At 53.7% G+C, this 21,018-nt stretch overlaps 1 protein-coding gene across 3 annotated transcripts in view; it reads left to right on the forward strand.

Moving 5' to 3' along the window:
* ACBD6 (acyl-CoA binding domain containing 6) overlaps window positions 1-18,229 on the forward strand; it is an 81,942-nt gene extending 63,713 nt beyond the window's left edge. For 2 of the 3 annotated variants that reach the window (XM_035537831.2, XM_035537833.2), the window contains 2 exons: window positions 14,726-14,756; window positions 17,711-18,229. In XM_035537831.2, coding sequence (XP_035393724.1) covers window positions 14,726-14,756; window positions 17,711-17,865 — 186 coding nt within the window. In that variant the 3' untranslated portion in view covers window positions 17,866-18,229. Of the gene's footprint in view, window positions 1-4,407; window positions 4,564-14,725; window positions 14,757-17,710 lie in introns of those variants that run through there. The other variant, XM_035537832.2, reaches the window with a different exon arrangement.
* The last annotated feature ends 2,789 nt before the right edge of the window (window positions 18,230-21,018 follow it).

Consider the following 21,018-nt stretch of genomic DNA (forward strand, 5'->3'; position numbering starts at 1 on the left):
ACCGAGTTAGACTTCCATGGCTGTTTCTAATCTAAGAAATAAACAAAAAAACTTCTGAGCATCTTGAAGAAGTCTTTAAACAACATGAAGGTTGCAAACCTTTTTCTTCTTCCCAAGTTTTTTAAATAGTGATTTATTTTTTTCTGGACCTTGTTTTCTCTGCCAGCTTCCCACTGTGCTTGGTTCTCCTGTTCCCCAAGTTATGCAGGAGCCCCCAGAGGGCTCTGGGGGCTGGGTTTGCTCAGGACCCTTGCTGTAGCAGGTTTCTTGTACTTTAACAGCCTGATCGTCTCTCACCTTCCTAACTTGCTCCGGGAGGGCCCTAGCTTCCTGCTCGTGGCTGTGCAGGAGCAGTGGGATTTAAAAGGAGTTTGTTCCTTCCCTTCCCATAGTCCTGCGGCGTTCGTAGAAGATTAATTCAGAGTGTTCTAGAGAAACAGCTGCCTTTAGAAGTACGTGTACTGGCTGATTCAGGTGTACAGGCAGAGGGTTCCAGAATAAAAACGTACAGATGTCTGCGGGGTGGGCACACATCCAGCACATCGCATCCGGGCTGGAGATGCACCTTTTGTGTTGTGCCTGCGGAGCCCAGGGCATCCCGTTACCCTCACCTGTGCACTTCCGCAGAGGAACGATCGGTACTAATTTCCTTGTTGGTACTGAAACGATGTTTTGCAGTTAGGTATAATTCAGGCATGTGAAGCTGCAGGTTTTACAATAGCCGTTGCCACCCCCAGACCGTGCAGGTGTCTCAGGAGCGACAGGCTGCTGCACACCAGCTCCTCCCAGCTCCTAATTTGGCCCCTGCTGTCAAGGCATATGCCTCCAGCCCTGCTCTCCTGACCCGCTCCAGTTCTCGCCGCGGAGCCGGGGGGAGACACGCGGCCGTGCCCCACGCTAATTCCCCTCCTGTAGCTTCAGGCATGGGGATGTGTGCCCCAGCTGGAAGGCACGTGGCACATTTGGAGGCCTGCTGGCAGTGTACAGCCCTGGAAATGCCTGGACAAATGTGCTGTGGGATCGCAGAGCGCCATTTTCCCCACACCTGGCAGCTGGAAACACCCACAGATCAAACACTGAACACGGGGGGCATTGATCCATTTTACAGGTGGGGAAACTGAGGCACGGAGCCGTTGGGGCTCAGCCACTGGTCACGGCAGAGCCTTTCCCTCGCAGGCTCGTGGCTCCCAGCAGCTCAGTCCTGTTGTTTTTGTTTGTTTTGTTTTGTTTTTATTTTTTTCAGAAAACTGAGAATCTGGGGGAATTCAGAAAAATGCGAACTCAAAGCAGGCACACGGTTTCCAAAATCTGGCTTTCCGCGGCTGTTAGCGGGAGGGTTGGTTTGGGTCAAAACGAACGCAAACACTCCTTTCAGACCACTTCACGTTTAGTTTATGGACCTGTTAAGGCAGCAGGGTAATCCCTTTAGCTTACCCTTGTAATTCCTAGCGAATATTTATTTTAAAGTGCCTTCTGTGCCGTCATTAGCAGAGGTTAGTAATGCGTCTCCCAGCTGCCGGGCTCCACGCAGCAGCGGCCGTCAGCGGGAGGCTTTCTCCTTTTGTCTCTTCGCGGGGTTTTTAAACCAACTCTTGCCGACTTAACCCCGCCAGCTCACCTCTAACCGTGGGGAAGAGGGCGCTGAGGAGGGTGCTGAGCCCGGGCTGGGCTCCGGGTGCCGGGCATGCAGCCCCGCCGGGGGAGGACGGAGCCGGCGGCGGGTTCAAGGACGTGCTCCCGCGTTAATGTGCGCAGACATGCTCCCGTGCTGATTGGCAAGGTTAACCCGGGGAGGCTGCAGCTTTTCCAGCTGATTTGATTAGACCCACTGCTTTATCCCATTTCCCCCCACCCCCTCGGCCCAGCACCTCCTGATCCTTTTAGCGCAGCCCTTGCTCCGGTAAGCAGCCCTTCGGATCTCACCCCTCCCCACCACCATCCTTTTTCCGATTTTCGTGCAGAATTTTGACAGAGTAAAGCAGATGATGCAGCCCTAAAGGGAAGATCAGACTGCAGGGTCTCAGTCTCAGGGGTGTGTTATTGTTGCTCGTCAAGGGGCTGCCTCCTCTTCCTCGCTCCCCCTGGCTCTGCCCGTTCCCGGTGTGCATGCGTCAGTTTGGGGACTGGAGGGTGAGGCTGACGTGGCCCCAGCAGGACGCCCATTGCCCTCCAGTTCCTCCTCTGCCTCCAAAACTGGGGGCAGGAAGGAATTATGCGGCCAGCAGCCCCAAATGACAGCTGCTGGTCCCTCGGTCCCCTGTAGCCCAGAGGCTGCTTGAAGTCTCAGCTCCGATGCTTCGACGTGGGTTCCTTCATCCCACAGATGCAGCCTCGCTAGGACACTGCGGACTGGTCCCAAAGCCACGCAAACCACACCACATTTCAGCAGCAGTACCCATGATTTTTCTGGACAGAGGTGGCTGTGGTCCCCCGGGAGCAGCACAAGTGGCACTGGTCCCAGTGCCAGGCTCCAGGGCTGCCAGATCCTCCTCCAGCCCCGCTCGGCGTTTCTCTCGCACCGCAGAGGCAAGCGCTTTGTGTGCCTCCAGTTGTCAGTTCTGGGCTCCATCCCTCGTATTAAGCTGATGTCTGTCATATTAAATACTCCAGGGGAATTTGGAGCCTTGTGTCAGCGTGCATAAGTGCCTCTTGCCAAGTCTCTTTAGTCCTCATAAATAAATAAGTGAAGCCCATAAATTACAGGCGCTCACAAAACCAAGAGCGCCCAAACTCCCAGATGGAAATTACTGGGGACGGACCGGCACTGCTGCATTTTTGGGAACCCCACACCGACCCGGGGGAAGGTCCATCTGGGCTCTTTGTCACACCATCGCCAGAACTGACCTAAACCGTTGAGGGTTGAGGAGCTCAGCCCAGCCGGGGGCTGGGTCCAGCAAACAGGACCGACCCCACAGAATCGCCCTGGGGAAGCAGCGCAGGCTGCAGACAATCCCCTGCACGCGATGTATTAAACCTTGACACACTGCATTACTTAAGAGGTCTCGGGGAAAATTAAAACCCTTTCGACTGGGTTTTGCAATGCAGGGGAAATTTTAGTGACATTTAAAAGGTTTCTCCTGTGTTCCTCTAATGGGATAAATAAAAAAAGGCTTGTTTTAGGCCAGCAAATGGGGGGACAATCCAATTTCCCTGATTCCATCAAGACACTCTTAAAGCATTAGCTCGTGCAGTTTTTAAAAAAACACACACAACAGACTGACCCCTCTGCCTGATGGCTTTGAAAAGTGTCCTGATGCGGAGGTATCCCTCCTACCCGACGCGATTCATCAGGGCACGCGGGCAGCACTCCTCGATCCACTCCTCTGCCCTTAACCTGTTTAGGAGGGCAGCGGCACCGCGGGTGGGGAAAGCTGCGCAGGAGGGGGCACGGCCACCACTTCATTACTTGCCGCAGCCATCCACGCCGCTCTGCAGGGGCCTTGCTCGGGGACTGACGCGCGATGACACGCTCCTTGAATTTGGTGCTTTTGCTCTCAGGAGAGGGAAAAAAAATGACATTAACCGGTAACGTTTCTGATGAAAGAATGAAATCTAAGTGGGCCCTTTGCATTTTTAAGCGGTGTTTTGGCTCAAAATAAATAAAGGTCCCCCCGTGGAACGCTATATTTGCAGCTCAGAAAGATTAGTGTGTCAGCACTTAGGTGGGAGGGGGCTCTGGGGGTGGATAGCGGGTGATACGGAGCCTTTCACCTCAGGGTCACCGCTTCAGCTCTGCCCCGGCTCGGTGGCCACCACGGGTGGGTGCCATCTGCTCCCCAGCAGCACACCCCCTGCACTAGGCTGGTCCCAGCTCTGCACACTGGGACAGATGTCGGGGTCCCAACAGGCTCCCGGGGCTATTTCAGCAGCAAACGGGACGGGGCCGCCGAGCTCAGCCCTTCGGCTCAGGCCGGGTGGCACTGGGGGACCTTGACCTCCTGCCATGCTCACACGCCCCGTGAGCGGCGAGCCTGTTATCCCTGCCACGGCTGGGGTATCGCCTTCAAAAAGCGGGGCATCCCTGGCCATAAATCTGTCTGTCAGAAAGCCGGCCGCGGTTTTCCCTGCGTGCCTCCTGGTCCTGCTGAATTTCATTAGGAACGCCGCTATCACACTCTGAAAGAGCCCTTTAAAGCGAAGAGCAATTCTGCATCTCACTAAATAAGTGATGACAAACCAAACTGCACATATTTAGTCTGGCTATATTTTAATGGCACTGTGGTTCCTCCGAGAAATCCCAGTTACTGACAGTGTGATGACCCGAGGCACTTTTCCCCAGATGTTTTTCCTATCTTTTTTTTCCTTCCGTATTGGCACTCGATTAAAAGCTGGTTGGAAAGCTGACTGTCTGCGGATGAGCAGCACTAATAAACCTTTATCCTCGCTATTTCTCTTCTCTTCCATCAGGAAATGGTCCCAAAGATCGTAAACCGGGAGGGGAGTTTTCGGAGTACAGCGCGGAGCTGTGCTGGGTGGTGGATGATAAAACAAAAGAGCAGCTTCGTGTACAAAGGACCTTATAAAATAAAAAAAAAAAAGGTAAATTAGCGACTGACACAACTCACAGAGGCTGTGTAAAGGCCTTTAGATGTCACAGCCCTTGGAGGTGAAGAGGCAGGAGCCTCTTACGTCGACTCAGGCCGCAGCTTCTCCCTGGCAGTGGTCCACTTGGGGCAGGATCCAGGCTCTGATGCCTTCCCCCTCTGGCAGACGGCTGCGAGTGCGCGAACGCCCTCTCTAATTCCAGATTAGCCACAGAGAGCAGCCGTCGGGCTTAAGGAGCAGGCGTGCTCGGGAGGAAGGGCTTGTCTGGAGGCTGCGGGGCACGGCACTGTCCTGAGGTGCTTTGGGATGTCTGGGCCAGGTCCCTGGTACCACGTTTGCTCTAAAGGAGCAGAAAAAAAATGCCTGTTGGGCTGGGGGCTGGGGGCCACTGTAATTCGGCTGCCCATTTACCCCAGCCTTCCCCAGGGCATAATTTAGTAAAATCCAGAGCTCATTTAGTGTGTTTTTATAACACCAAAACCATGGTTCAGACCATCCGAACATGGAAAGTTTTGATTTTGCACACCAAGCTGAACAAGGTTTATGAGACCAAAACAGAGTCTCCAGATTCTTTATCCTCACCAGTTTAAAAGCAAAAAAAAAAAAAAAAAAAAGAAAAGGAACTGGGACGTCCCTTAGGCCACAAACAGCACCTCTGGTCCTTCTGGTACACATCTCCCCGTGCTTGCCAGCACTGCTCCTGGCTGCGGCGCAGGGATGCAGGGATACGTTTTGCAGCTCCTTCTGTGCAATGCAGTTGCAGCCGTGCCTGCGGTCGTGGGGACTTGTTCAGGAGGCTGAAACCTGCCTTCCAGCCGCACAGCTGCTCTTGCACTCCTGCACGCCTGCAGTGTCTCAGCTTCACCCTGTCATTCCCACCCTGCCTTTGCCTGAGCTGGGCAGACTCGAGGTATCTGCGCAGACACCTGCGCTGAGCAAACTCCTGTGTTTGGTGCTGCTCTGGCCCACGCAGGGATGGCTTCTGTGCTTTCTCTTTGATTTCTTTACCTAATAGCCACTCAGCTGTTGGCTTTGAGAATGGCACTTTAAACAGAGAGGACATCGAGAGCTGCAGGGTGGCAGCTCCCGTGCCATTAAAGTTGCCAGTTAAAGGTGCAACACCTCCCTGGCCGCCCACGGCTGTGGGTTCAGTCCTTCCCAGGAAAAGCAGTGTTTTACAAAGTCCTGAGCCCCTCTGAACTCTTTTAAACACAAGCCTCGAAGTCGGGAAGAGCTCAGGTGAACAGAGCAGCAGCAGTAACGCCCTCAGCTCGCGCCCACCCCGCTAATTTCGGCAGCCCCATGGAGCATCCTTCTCTCTCACGGGGCAGAGCTGGTGCTGGGTGACTGGCAGCTCGGTGCTGGATCTCACCCTGCTCGCGGCATCGCCAGCCTTGCTGCAGGACGGGGGAGCCGTGGTCAGGACGGTGCCTGCTGCCCGCTAAGCTCCCCGCTCCCGGCCACACGTGCTGCCCCGCTAGCCGACAGCCGGTCCCACACGGGCACGGCGCCAGCGGTGACTTTACAGGCTTTGTGGCGGAGATTATTTAAAGGAGATTAACCCTTCTAAACCCCTTAGATTTTAATTATTTCTGTATGTATTTATAAAACCTGCAGCCTGCTGGTTCCAGGGCACAACTGCCCCAGTCCCCATCCGTAACCTGGATTCGGGAATACACAGCGCGGCCCTATTACAGGACAGGACTGGGCTGGGGGCATTCCGCTTATTTATTTATTTACTGCCTCAGTGGAACAATCGACATCTCAGACGAAACTGAAACACTCTGCTTTCCGATTGTAAAAGGAGCTAATAATGAGGGTGATGTTAAAATAGTGCTGCATTAATTGAGCTGTTTGTGAGCCCTCACTAATTGTTTCGCTTAGGGCAGCCCTGCCCTTAATGCACGCTGCTGCCTATGGACGTAGGGTCGCTGCACTGGCAAGCAGGAGAGGGAAGGAAAGGGAGTCCTGCTTTGTTCCTTTGGTCTTTTATATTGGTGTTGTCAAATGACAAAGCCTGGAAAATCTCTCAGGTAGCACTCAAAGGAGAAAACCAAAGGGCGTGCGCCTCCATCCTTTGATGCTTTCTCTCCTATTTGCCCTGTTAGTGCTGGGCTTATTAGGTTTTTTTAGAGTTAAGGAGTGATGGAGGGAAGGTTTCCACTCTGCACGTGAGCTGTAAAATCCAAATATTTCCGTCTCACAGAGCAACCCAGCTAACCTCGGGTGAGGCACACCAGTCCCTGCAGCAGGGGCAGGACACCTAACGGTGGTGGTAAGCTGTTCCCCCTGGGGACGCTGGGTGAGAGATGCCGCAGAACCCTTAATACGGTTCACAGTCCTGGCTTGAGGGCGATAGCCCTATTTCTGTGTGTGCTAGGATTGCTGCTGAAATACGACGGTATTTAAATGTGTCTGTTTCGTAAATACAGACATAAAAGGTGGCTGTTAGAAAGAAACAGACCCCAGAGCATTACGGACCCCGATGATCTGAGAAAAAAAAATCGGTCACTTTGAGGACATTTCCTAAAATCAGATGATTTTATTTATCCTTGCGCCTCAAGCAAAGAAATAAATGCCAATAGAGCCAAGGAGCCCATAAATAATTTTTTTTCTGGGAGAACTCTTCAACATGCACGCGGTCCTACTGCTCCGGTAGTGCACATTTGACCAATAGCAATTAATTTCTTATCACGGCCTTTCCATGAGCTAAGAAAACATTAATGTCCCCATTAGGAGGGGAGATGCGCCCGGCTCCCTGCGCTGCCCCGCTGCCTGCCAGGAGCAGCCAAGTGGCAAGCTCAGGAAACCTTCAGTTTTCCTTCAAGCTGCCCCAAAGGTTAATTTAACTTTTGGGATTTTGGGATTCGCACGGGCAGGGGCTTCAGCTGGAAGCACCGGACCCTTGCGCTCAGCCCCATGCCCTGCGGCAGCGTGGGGGGGGGAAGCAAAGGGTTAAATTTCGGGGCTGTAGAAGCAGATTGTGTTTTCCTTCTATGATGTGGGCTGACAAGACATCAGTATTCTATTCATCTGTTGGGAATTAGGCTGTTAATCCAATCAATGACTCTTGAGCGAGCCGCAGCCTGCCTCCCCACTGGGGAACAATCGGATCAGACGGGAGATTGTTTAAGAGCAGAGCGCGGTCCCGGTGTCAGGTGGAATTTCCAAGCGTTCCCTAGTGAGCTGGGGATGGGAAAGCTGTCTCAGCCCATTTATCCTGCCCCTTAAATAACCAGGTATCTGCTAAAGTGATAAAGCAGCACAAGAGCAGAATGGGGAGCGACGAACTTTTACACGGGGGGGCAGGGAAGCGCCGGGAGAAGAGATATTTGAGCATCATGTAATATAGGGCTACAAAGGAGAGAGAGGGAGCAGCTTTCGGCTGTCCTGTTTGCAGCCCGTGCTCATACGTAGGTAGTTTTGTACGGCTGGCTCAGCTGCAGCGCTGCGCTGCCTGTTGCAGCTCGAGGCACGGCTCCTTGCAAGGTTTGCATCCCTGTCCTTGCAGTGGGACAACAAAGCCCAAATTTTCCAGGTTTTGTGTTACACTAACACACCTCTGCGATGACCGGGAAGGTGCCTGATGCTGGAAGTAACCGAGAGTACCAAATATTCCTTGGGGCACTACAAACACAACCCCCCGGTGGTGCTCGGGTGCACAAATCGGGGCAGAAAGGCGCCCCGGGCCGGCAGCCCAGGCAGTCGCAGCAGTGCGCGAGGCGCAGCAATCCGGTTGTTCTGCAATGAAACAGCCACACTGCGGGGGGATATCGAGGTGCGAGCACTGGGTCCTGATGGCAGGGGATGTGCTAAAGCCCATTGAAACTGCACGTGGAAATTGAGGTGCGCCACTAGTCGGAAACGAGGGCAGTGAGGGATTAGCGTAACCCTGGCCCTCTGAACTCCTGGGCCAGCAGGGTTTGGGGGCAGTAGCGGATGCAGGCTTCCGGGGGGGCGAGTTCCTGGGCATCAGATGCTCTCTGAGCTTTCTTAGATCTGCCTTTAGCAGTAGGTTTGATTGCCTTCAAATCAGAGCACCTAAATGTACCAGGAGCGTATCCTCAAGCCATGGGTACAGGTGGGGAGCTCCCCAGACAGAAGGATTCCCAGCTCCCCAGCTCGGCTTTAAAGGGCTGCTGTATCCCTCTTCCCTCGATCATAACGGTGAATCAAACTAAAGCTAATGCAATTTTCTTTGCCTTTCAGTAGCAGATTGTGCTGTAAGGGTCCATGCCATTAGAAATGTAATAATTGCTTCTCTATGCAGATCTAATTTATCCGGGAGGCACTTAGGAGATAGCCCCAGTGATAGCCTGGTGATAGGCTCTGGAGAAGGGCTCAAGAGGTGATGATAAAGATCTGTCTAGCACCTTCCAGCCTGGCGGGTATCTGCCTTGAAAGGGCAGGAAGGGGCAGGAGAAAGTGCTCCTGGAGAAGGACAGCTCAGCACCAGGAGCAAGGGGCACCTGCCAACCCTACCTGCCTGCAAGATTTAGTTGGGGATCTCATTATGAGATATCCAAGCCCCGCATGGGTTAGCTTGGGTTGTTGCAGACCCCAAATAACAGCTGTGCATGGCTAGTGCGTGGATTTGGGTTTTGCTTCTGATTGAAGTTGCCCTGTGTCCTTGGTCCTTGGGGCCTTTCCAACCAGTCCCGGGGGTGCGCATCGTGATGCCGTGCAGCAGCCTGCCCTGAACAGCAGTGACACTGCCAGTGCTTCCCAAACACCAGACCAGTAACCATCCGTGCATGGGACACTCACTCTAAAACAGCAGGTGAAGCAGCCACAAGTGGGTTTCGGCTTCAAAAGCCGAGAAGTGGAAGAACACAGCAAGGTCTGCTTCATTTTCGTAGGGTGAGAGCTGTTTGGGATGCTGGACGTGCTCGCACGAAGCTGTTAGGTGGCATTGTTCCTACACTTGGGCAGTCGCTGGTGTTGCTGTAGGGTTCAGGCATCCAATTCCAAACTACACCACTGCTTTTGTATGCCAGCATTCGCACACGCAGCAATTGCCTCAACTGGACAAGTGTTCATTCTGCAGGTGTTAATGGTACGTGTCCAAACCCAGGCTGCTGTATGCAAAATAAGCATAAAAATGAAAATAAAGGCTGTATTGGGCCATCCACTGAGTTGTCTGGTGGAGTTAGGGCAGCTTGTACCAGCCCACGTCGCTTGGTTTCACGTACTGGTGGGCATTAGCATATAAATTCTGGTGCGCTTTTGGCTGTAGTCTCACCCGCAGTCATCCTGGGGATAAAATTTGAGAGAGAAAAAGAAGATGATGAGGTTAAAGTAAATTGTTGGGAAGTTGAAGTCTAAAGTGGAAATAAATGAGAAATAAAACCGTTTTTAAAAGTGGAGGGAAGTATTTTCTTGCGATTTTTCATCTCCCTGGCTTGAGTGAGTCTGTGTCGTGTGGCTGTGGAGATTTATATTCACAGCTCCTAAGCAGTAGTTCAGAGTCTGTATTATCCCAGCCCTTTTTATTCACTCACCTTCTAACTACGTAGTGTAAATATTTATCTTCGCTGGCCCATCCAAGCTGCCCAGGCCCCGCATTGTTAAACACTCTTATCACCTCATCGCTCTTATCTGCTGCGATCCCTGCCAACATTTGGAGCCTGTGTACAGGTGCACGCACCCCTTAACATCCCACAAATGAACAGAAAAAAAAAGGTGACGGGAGGAAAAGAATACCTTAAAAAAGTTCATGTGCTATCCGTCAGAAGGAGAGGCTCCCTATTTGTGTTTTCTGCTGTCGTCTGCCCAGCCCCGGGCGGACCAGAGCTCTCGGGTAAGCAGAGGCACGTGTTCGGCATCTCCTAACCAAAGTGCTCACCCGCAAGAGAAGGGACCGGCTGCCCTGTCTGCACACTGGTGTGGATTTATTGCTCCTCTGTGCAGAAGAAAAACCCAATGTGGAGCCACGCCTGGCTTTGTTTTCCCTCCTAAATGAAAGGTGCAGGTGTAAGGGGTGTCCCCCAGGCGGTGTCCGTGCCTCCCTCCCATGGGCAGAGGTTTCTGTAGGCAGCTGGGAGAAGAGACAGGGTGGGTGTGGAAGATTCCTGTATATATAACACTATTTTAAAAATGTCTATATGTATGAAAACAGTGCAGTCAGCCAGTGGCACATCAACACATGGCAGTGGGAGCTGTGTTTGGCGGCGTACGCAGCTGCAGGGCTCGGCGCAGACATCACCGTGACGCTGCCTCCCCATCAGTACTTCCAAAAACCCCGTGTCAGGTACACCAGGGAACAGAAATCCCCAAGGAACGAGCTGGGGATGGAAGCACCGGTGTAATCCTCTCCCTTATAAGACCAAATTGGCGTGCAGTGGCCATAGTACCACTTAAGGGATAAGACAGTCGGTCCATCTGCGCTCGCTCCGTCTTCTCTCATTTCTCTCGCTCAAATTTCTCAGGAGCGCCGCGCAATCCCGTTATCCTATAAGTTACCCACTGCTAGCGGGATTTCCACGGAGCGACATCTGTCACAGACCTTGCACGTAGGAGGCACCGGTAGTTTTGCAGCATCTTTGTGTCGATGGTTTGGGTAAACACGGACATTTGTTATTTCTGAAGTTCTTGGCTCGCCAGCTGCTGTTATGGGATATAATGCAACGGCTCCCAAAGAGGAAATTGTTGCAAGACAAGCAATATTCTTTTATTTGCATACTCTGTCTTCATATCAGAAGGATAAGTTGTTGGCTGAAACGCTTACAAGTGAGTGCACTGTCACGGGGCCACACACCCAGACCAGCAGCATTGCAGGCTCAAACCTGGCTCGAGATGTTCTCTGCAGGAGCCCATCCTTCGTGCTCTGGAGCACGTTCAGTGCCCGGGTGTTTTACCAGCTTCCTCACACCTCTTGGGCCTCTTTGCAGCCTCGGCAGCGGCCTTGGACACCTGTCTGTCTGTCTGTCCTGGCAGGTGATCTGTGCCCGGAGGAGGTTTGCCTCCCCGAGACCTGTGGTGGCTGCGGGCTCTGCCACCAGCTGCAGCGCTTGCTCCTGGCAAGGAAATCCCCACCCATCTCCAGCAGCGATGCAGCTAATTTTAATATTTTAAAGCTAGACAGAAGTGTGCTGTGCTGTGGTGAGGCTTTGCTGGACCAGCCACTTGCTTTTTTTGGGGTTACAGCTGAGTTTTGCTGGGGGCACGCAGCCCTGCCGCCGTCCTGCCGCGGCGGACACTCGGCATCGGGAAGCGAGAGGAGAGCTCAGAATCGATCCGCTGTGTGTCGGCCTGCGGGGCTCGAGCATTTGAATGCGGAATTGTCCTACCTGCCTTTCTCTTTTCTTTTTTTTCTGCCTGCTTAGATTTGTGCTGTTCCAACAAGCACCTCCTTTTTATATAGAGAAGGGTGCTGCTAAAGGGGCTGAGGGACAGGCGTCTGTCCGTGCCGTGGCTGCTTCAAGCAAAGCTTCACAGAAACACTAAATATTACAGCTGTGTTTACTTGCAGGGGCTTTTGTGTTTCACCTCACAGAGCCAGTGCAGCGACCGGCCAGCACCAGCTCTTTGTGCTCATCTAGCACTGCAGAAGTGACCGCTGGAATAAGAACACATTTCCAACTTTTACTGTGCCTTAATGCAGAAACGAAGGGTGCCAGCACTGCGATTACCGAACTTCCCGTACTTGCACTTTGGAAATGACCGATGGAAGCATTCAGGTTTTTATGTTACAGATCTATCAGATGATTGGTTTCAGTGGGTATCAATGGGCTCTGGGTTCTGCTGTAGTCGCAGCGCCGTGTGATTTACATTTCCCCAACCCAAAAGCTAAATCGGAGCGAGAAGAAGTAAGCAATCACGACAAACACCCCCTCTGGCTTGGTGCTTTATATAAACCAAACAAAGAAGTATTCCCATTGGTTTCAGTAGAGAAAAATTAACAGCTCCAGCCTCAATTTGGGAGGTGTCCTTTGCACCAAGACCAGGTAGAATTCGCCTTGAGAGCACTTCTGCGCATCGCGATTTGACACAAACACTTCCAGAGCCTGGTAGGTGGCATTCATATACTGAAATTTCCCCAGCAAGAGCCCCAACACTTACTTTCATGGCCCGTCCGATTAGTGCCCAGGTGCGGGCACAGCACCCTGAAGGATGAGCGCGGCCATGCCTGGTGCCCAGCCGCAGCACGCAGGGGGCTCAATGAGCCGCGCGTCTCCAGAAACCCAAACCAACGAGGGGCTGCCGTCAGCAGCTGCCGGAGGGCATTTCAAGGCCCTAAGCAAGGAACCATGCTGGAGCTTTTTCCATTTCCCTGGATTAAAAATTGTCACGGAGGAAAGAGAAGCGAACAGCATTGCGTTGGAGAAGTGGAACAAATGGCATTTGGCCAGCGATCAGGCTCAGAAGGGAAAAAAAAAAACGGTGTAAATAAAGTGTAAACAGCATTTGCATAACATGGGATTAATAGCTCTTTTTAAAAGCAGCATTGGGATTGAAGAGACGCATTTTATGTGCCAGGACCTGCCCGGGAGCCCAGCAAAAAGGCCGGTCAGGCAGCTCGACGGCGGCTCTGGTGAAGCAGCAGCGTTCAGCGCAGGCCTTTGGAAGAGGAACAAATGTCTGGAGCATTTCTGGACCAGCCCTCGGCATTTTGCAAGGAGCTTTGAGGCGCAGCTTTCCTCCAGGCAGGGATTTCTGCCAGGGTGCCCGGGTCCCGTTGTGCCTCTCCGATTCGATCCACCTGCGGGTTTTTTTTTTTGTCGCTATTGCTGGCTGAAATTTTGAGAGCGGTGATGCAGAGCGGAGCTCGCCTCCCATCCCCCAGCCTGTGCACACCCTGCATATTTTAAAGCCTGCCTCTCCGATAATTCACCCGTGCTGCTGCCGCCTCTCCTCCTCCTCCAGCCCCGCTCCGGTCCGTGCCGTCCCCAGCGCTGCTCTGAACTGCGCTGTGGCTCTGCACCAGGTCCAATTCCTCATTAACACAGAGGAATTAACAGCTGCCATCCATTGATGGGGTCTGTGGACCCCCCCCCTTTGCATAGCCCCCTCCCAAAGTTTGGCGTCGCAGCAGGGGCCAGGGTAGGAGCTGCAGAAATAGGGTCCCTGTGCCACGGCACCACCAAGCATCATTAGTTGCGTGGTGGCATAGGGAAGGAAAAATCTCACCCGCCACCTTTTGTCCCAAAAAGGATGTGAAAGATGCTTGGGCAGCAAATGCCTGCTCTGTCTGCTGTCTCTGCTGCTCCTGTGCCATCTCGGTGCAGAGTCCCAGGGCAAGGCATGGCAGCTCTCACCCTACACCATGGGTTGTCCCTAGTTTCTCAGCTGGATATAGCTAAAGTCATTGATATTAACCGGCTTGGAAACCAGACATCTCCAAGCAGCAGTTTTCTGTGTGGTTTCTACCTGTTCTCCTCTCCTTTTTTCTCCTTTTGCTGGCTCCAGCATCCGTGGTGGGCAGTCGAATTTGCACCTTAATCCCAAAGATGGTGGTAATTAAAAACTTAAGTCTCCATAAACAGGTGCAAATACATTAAGGAGGCAAGGAGCTGACTTAGAGGCTAATCCTGGTGGGGCAGTGAAAGCAAAGGGGACAGTAATTCCTCCCTTCTGTTATTTCACCTGCTCCCGTGACGGGACAAGGCTGCGGCACAGGGCGGTGCCAGGTTTGTGCTGCTGGGTCTGGGGATGGGACACGCATCCAGTGTGCGGGGAAGATGGGGCAGGACACACCAAGGGCTGGTGTCTTCAATCCGAGTTTGTGTTTTTTTTTTTTTTCATTGTGTCCACTATGCTGAGCTGTACTGGCACCCAGGTGCGTTACCTGTTTCTTGACTAGCTGGCTGAGGCTGTGCTTGTAGAGCAGCTCTCGGTGGGCATCTACAGAGGTAGATGCCACCAAAGCCTCAGCATTAGTGAGGGTCCCAAAGTAAGGCTGCAGGAATGAAATCCTTCATTTTTATGAACTGAATTATACTGGTGTCATGACGTGACCCACGTGCTGTTATGCGTGGCTAGGTGTCAGTTGCCCATCAGTATGGACTGATGATGGATGATGGGTCAGAGCCTGGCCGCTACGTAGCTGGGTGTCTGGGACTGTTGATCTAGTCAATTAAAATATTGCTGTCATTCACCTTATTTATTTTAAACTGGCATTTACTTCTAGCCACACAGCATTGCCTACCCCTCTAAAATCAAGTCTCTGTCTCTCTTCCAGGATGGTGAAGGCCAGACTGCACTCCATTATGGTAAGCTGCCCCTCGCCTTGGTTGTCTTCTCTTAACAGGATGGATTTGCAGCTGGAGCTATGTACAGAAAGCATATTTCAGCAGGAACATCAGTAGGGAAGACGGGTTTGATTAACCAGTGGCTACGTCCATGAGGAATGTGGTCTAACCTCCGAGTGTCCTGGTTACAGGCTGGTTTGGTGCCAGCTGAGAGCTCAACAGATTCTCTGCTGCAAAACCAAGCAGGGCAACGTTACAGCTTGCATCACTCCTACAACTACGTGCTGGTTAGATGCAAGATTTTGTAGCAGTTCTTTTAATTGAAAGATTGTTGTATCCCTAAATGAGAAAAGTAGAGAGGTTGAAGTGACACATGCAGAGCTGACGTACAGGGAATAGAAAAAAAAATCGATTTAATCTCTATCATAATTTTTTCCAAAATTAAGACATATCCAGTTATTATTTTATACTCCCTCTCAGTGGCTGTCACTGTGTAATTAAGAGCGTACTTGTCATTCTGAAGTGTTTGTGCCTCTTTCTCTCTTTCTGATCTCTCCACAAGGACAGTAGCAGGATGGCAAAATTGCTTTGTAGCCCATCGGTCCAAGACACAGCACTTGAATCTGGAGCTAGACTACCAGATTCCCGGGCCCTTGAACCAAGACTGCAATTACAATAATGGGGGAGTGTTCCCTGTGTGATCTCTCCTGTAGGATGCTTCATTTTTCAACTTCTTATCCTTCTGACCGAAGCAGAAAATCTGCTGCTTGGTGCTGCGGTGTCTGGAGAGCAGCAGTTTGGTGCCTTGTTCTCTGCCCAGCTCGTTCCAAATTTGGGGCTGGGTGTTTAACAAAAACTTAACTGATTTAATTAATGTTATTTCAGAAGTAGTTTCTCTGATCCACCTGGCCAGCTCTGATGTCTAAATAATGGGTTTTCCAGGTGGTTTTTTTTTTGAAATGTTGTGAGTGTTAAAGGACAATCTTCTCTTCCCTCAAGTGTTATCCCTGCAAGTCACCTGCGGGGAAGCCTCTGGGTCTCAAGCCCATGGGGCTGGTCTGCAGGAGATTTCCTTCCTAGTTCCCTTATGTAGCAGATCTGGCCACAGACAACCCGAACCTTGAACCTCTGTTAAATGAGGCAATTGCTCTGATTCAAGCTGCTACTGACCTGAAACTGGGGCTCGCCAAAAAGTTGATGCCAGCCAGCTCTGTAAGGGCTTTGTAACCGAGGCATTCATTGCAGCACAGACACCAGAGCTGCAAGACCAGTGCCGGGCAGAATGCGGCCTCCCCTTTTATTTGAGCCTTTTCTGGGAAGGGTTAAGCCCCACGAGCGGCTGCTTTTAGGGTGTAGCCATCCCTTTTTATGAGCGAGCGCGGCCTGACAGCTGGCCTTGTGGCGACAGCTCTCCTGATTACAGCCGGCGTCGGACTTCAAGATGCACTGGGCTATAAATTCTGCCTCCTTCCGCCCATCAGGGTGCTGACCCTGGGTTTAAGCGGAGGTTAAGCGGAGGCCAGCGCTCAGCTGCCTCCCCAAGGCTCCTCTCGCCCGTGGGACTGGCCGGGCACGAGCGTGGCCTCCTGGTCTTTGCCACCCACCCATCCATCCATCCATCCATCCATCCATCCATCCGTCCGTCCCTCCATCCCTCCATCCATCCATCCATCCATCCACCCGCCCGCCCACAGGGAATACTAAAATCATTGCCACTGCCGCTCCCAGAGGAAATCAAGGCTTCTCCGAGCACTCGCGGCCACGTGGCCGCAGGGTGGGCAGGCTCTCTATCCTCATGGGCGCTCTGTCTTCCTTGTAAAGCACCATCTGTTCGGCTCTGTCTGTGCCGTGGCAGGGCAGTGGGAGGGGACGCTGGAGGGAAAATAAATAAAAAAAAAAAAGGAGAGAGAGAGAGAAAGAAATTCATCATCTGAACCCTGAGGATTAATGGAGTCGGAAGGCAAACTGTGCTGAATGAAAATTCATCTTCACCCTTGCTGGTGTCAGGGCTGCCGCTCCGGCCCTTGACAAATAGGGGTTCCCAGAGGGCGATAAATCCACCCCCCCCCCCCCCCCCCCCCCGGGGCACACGGCCCCCCATCCCAGCGGGAGGAGGAGGACGGGCACTGTGGATGCCGCTGCCTTGGCATCCCTGGGCTGCTCCTTTTCCGCAGCCACCCCCGGGTGCTCCCTCCCCAGCCCCTCCGTCCGGGCTCCCCCATGTCCCTGCTGCCACCTGCTTTGTCATCAGTCCTGTCCCTACCCCTTTTTATCTTTTTCCATCCGAGCTCCAATCGCAGGTTGAATTTATTTTAATTAAACATTGCTGCTTGTCCCTTTGGGTCAGGACAAAAAAACTGCAGAGTAATGCAAAAGACACTCTAATTACTACATTTAATGGCAAAAAAAAGTGTTAGTTATGTTGTAAAAGTTATATAATTAAAATTAAAATATAATATATATATACGAAATTAATTATATGAAATATAATTAAAACCAAGAGACACCAATCCGACAGGAAGCCTCCTTCGCAGTCTTGTAGGGCAGATGGGGCCAAGACAGTGTTGGCTTCACTAGGATCCACGTGGGAAGGGGAGATGGAGCCACTGGGACTTTTGCTGGTGTTAGCCAGGCTCAGTTCTTCAGCGCTGAGGTTTCCTGCTTTTTTAACACCCCTTTTTTAACATGACAACTGTGCCCTTACCCGATGTCCCCAGGGTGATGCCCCACAGGCCAGCGGCTCCACGGGATGCTGGGGCTGGGATGCAGGACAAGGGAGGTTTCCAGGCCCTGTCTCCTCTTTCCCTCACACTATTAAGTCCAAACACAAGCAGTGGTTGGCTTATCCCCATTCTTGCCCCTGGGACACCCAGGGGAAGTCACCAGCCACCGCTCTGGCCCTTGACCGCCACCACCGAGCCGGATCGGGCCTATCACCACAACCCACCAGCTAACCCTTCCCTTTCTCCCTGCAGCCGCCGCCTGCGAGTTTTTGGACATCGTGGAGCTGCTGCTGAAGTCGGGAGCCGACCCCATGCTGCGGGACCAGGAGGGCTGCCTGCCGGAGGAGGTGACGGACTGTAAGGCCATCACCTCGGCCCTGCAGCAGCATGCCGCCGGCGGGACCTAACGCGGGAGGACGGACATTGAGGCCTGCAGCGAGGCCCCTGCCCTGAGACGGGCCAGGGAGGTTTTAAAGCACAGGGTCTGGGCTTTCGGGTGCGAAGGCTGGCCTCCCGCAGGCAGGACAGGATCAGGGTTGTGCATGCTCTGGCATTTATCAGTGTTCTGGGGGAGGGAGGGGAGAGAGGCCTGGAGAAGGCCCCGATGTTGTTTTACTGTGTTCAAGGCCGCTCCTGCGCTGGCCAGGCGGCACCTGGCACAGCCCGGCTGCTCGGCTCTTCCCTTTGGGGCGAGGCCCGGTTTATTTTTATTTTTTTTTTCTTCTGGGTCCAAGCAAAGTATTATAAATAAAAACAAGCACAGCGTCGGGATGGTGCCTCCGTGTGTTTGCCTTGCAGGGAGTGACATGGCTCCTGGGAAGCCATCGGGATGGGTGCCCCTATCCTGGGGAAAAGAGGGCTGAAATACAGCAGGGCCATGCAGACCTGTGCCACTTCATGCATCCTCTTCACTGGTTTCAACGTAGAATAAAACCCACAGGCTGGGTTTTTTGGCTGACACTGACGGCATTTGCTGTGCTGGCTTGGCCTCCACCAGCATGCATTGTTCATACACGGGGCAGGCAAAGGCACACAGCCCACTGTCACGGCACAGCGTGGGGCTGCTCCTCTGGCCTGGGGGCTCCAGGCCCCCTGCCCTCACCGGGGGAGGTCAGCCCTTCTGCCCACCGACACCACGAAGGGACCCTGGGCTTGACGGATGCACTGGGCAATAAAAACCTCTTTTAAACCCGGGGTGGAAAGCAGTAGCGGCGAGGCCCCGGCTTTCAGGGAGCACATCTGGGGGCTCAGCACGCAGCCCTGGAGATGTTTATAGCACTTTAGATCTGTTTGTGAGGTTGGAGCCTTTCCAAAAAAAGCAGAGTGGGGTGGGGGGGGAAGAGAAAGACATATATTATTGTTTATAATCTGCTTTATTCAGCCAAACCTTTTCCCCAACAGCCTTGCGGATTGCTGCTTAAATCCCCCGGTGCCTTTAACTACTGATACAGAAAGTGGTTAATGTGCATTCGGGCTAAGCTTGGCATCTACTCCAGGAAATCACTTTAATTGAGAAGCATTAAATGTTAAAATGATTAAAATATATAAAGCCAACACACCGGTGCCCATGGCGGGGCTCAGCGCCCCCAGCGCCTCTCACCTGCACCCGCCTTGGGCGTTTTGGGGTGCCCAGGGGGCAGTGGCAGGGACGGAGGTGCCCACCCTGAGCCTTCCCACCCCACGAGAAGCAGCACGGCTGGTGTAAGGTGTGCCGGATCCGCGCCAAGCTGCCAAAACTGGCATCACCCATCCCAGCCACCGGGATGCAGTCACCAGCTCAGCGAGGTTCCTCCATGGGACAAGCTGAAGCCACCCCATCTCTGTCCCAGTCCTGGGGACCCCAGGCTCAACCTCACCCGAAGTATTGCCCACCCAACATCCGGGGGGCGGGCTGCATATGGCTGCTGAGCCACTGCCCCCCCAGGTGGGGAAGAAAAGCCCAGAGACAGCAGCTGCTAAACAGCGTCCCGAGTTTATTTTACATGGCGCGCCCTCGGTGCGGCGGGGCTGACCGTACACAGCTCATGCCATCGCGCAGGAGGCAGGGTACAAAGCAATGCCCCGGGCCCAAAGTCTGGGGAGGGGGGCAGGAGAGGGGGATGTTGCGTCTCCCCGAAGACATGGCAATAAATAAGGTTTTATTCTTTGATTTTATTTTTATTTTCTCTTTTTTTCCCAGGAAACAAGACTCTCACTTTCTGGAACTGTACAAAATTTACACAATGAGGGGAGGGGGGGACATTTGGCCTTGTCAAGGTGGGGGGGGGTGGACAGCAAACAAGCACAGCCAGTGGGGACCCCCCCCTGCAGGGGTCTGCCACCCGTTGTCCCCCCTCCCCGCCATCCCATGGCCCCCACCAGTGCCTGGCAGGGCCGGGAGCTTGGCACAGAGCAGCACCAAAGGGGGGGCACGGCGGGGGGGGGGGGGCACATGGGTGCAGCATTACACCCCCAGGCAGGGGGCAAGGGAACGTCCTGGTGATGTGCTTTCCTCGGCTGAATTTTTATTTTTTTTTTATTTTTTGTTCTCCCCTTTGCTTTCTGGGCTCTGGCAGCAGCCGGCACAACCCAGGGGCACCGAAGGCCCCGGCCACCAGCCGGGAGCATCCCCGAGCACGGGGCTGCGGCAGCACCGGGGACGTGAGGCGCTGAGCTGGGTTTCAGCCATCAGACCGAGTGCCTTCAGCCCACTGTGTGCGTGCACCCAAGGGTGCCAAAACCACCCCCAGGCACCCCCCACCCCAATGCTGGCTGCACCCACACTCGGTCCTGGTACCTGGAGGAGGTGTGTGGCCTGGGCTCACCCCCATGTGCCCTTCGCTCCTCACCGTGCAGCTGACAAAATGCCCTTTTCTCCTCTGTTTTTCGGGGAAGTTTTTGCAATACCCAGGAGCAAACAGGCTCGCCTCACCCCACTGCTCGCAACCACCTTTCGCCGCGTCCCCTCTCCCCGTGCCAGCCCCGCGCATTCCGGCCACGACCGATATTTTGGGCCTCTTGGGCTCGAGGCTTTTTTTTCCCCGTTGTAATTCCTCCGTGCCGCGCTAGCGAGGCACAGCCCGCAGCGATGCACCTCGAGCGCTCCTGCGCGCCCGGGGATAAATCACGGCCCCGCAGCCGCAGGGCGACAGCTCCACTCCCGCCCCGCTGCTGCCGCCCAAGCCAGGAGCCAGCGGCATCACCCCCGGGAGGGGTCAAAAATAAACCCTTCTGCAATATAGACTTTGCCTTCCCTGATTGTCCTCCCCTCCCGCCACCATCCCTCCCGAGCACGTGGCTCTCCACCGACACGGGGAGGGACGAGGCTGGAGCGGGGCCGGTGCCCCCCTTCCCCGCCGTGCCGCCCTCACCTCCCTTGTGCTTACACCCAAAAGCATCCGACCCCATCCCCGCCAAGCCCCGGACATCACCGATGCCCTGGGGACACCCCCGTTCCCTCCCCACATCCCCAAAAAGCCCTCCGTGTCCGATTCCCACGGGAGATCCTGGAAACATCTCACGTCCCGGCGGGTGCCTCCGGCGGTGCTGCGTTTGCGGGCTGCTGGCGGAGGGGGTGGGAG

This window comes from Cygnus atratus, chromosome 8, assembly GCF_013377495.2.
Source record: "Cygnus atratus isolate AKBS03 ecotype Queensland, Australia chromosome 8, CAtr_DNAZoo_HiC_assembly, whole genome shotgun sequence".
Classification (NCBI taxonomy): domain Eukaryota; kingdom Metazoa; phylum Chordata; class Aves; order Anseriformes; family Anatidae; genus Cygnus; species Cygnus atratus.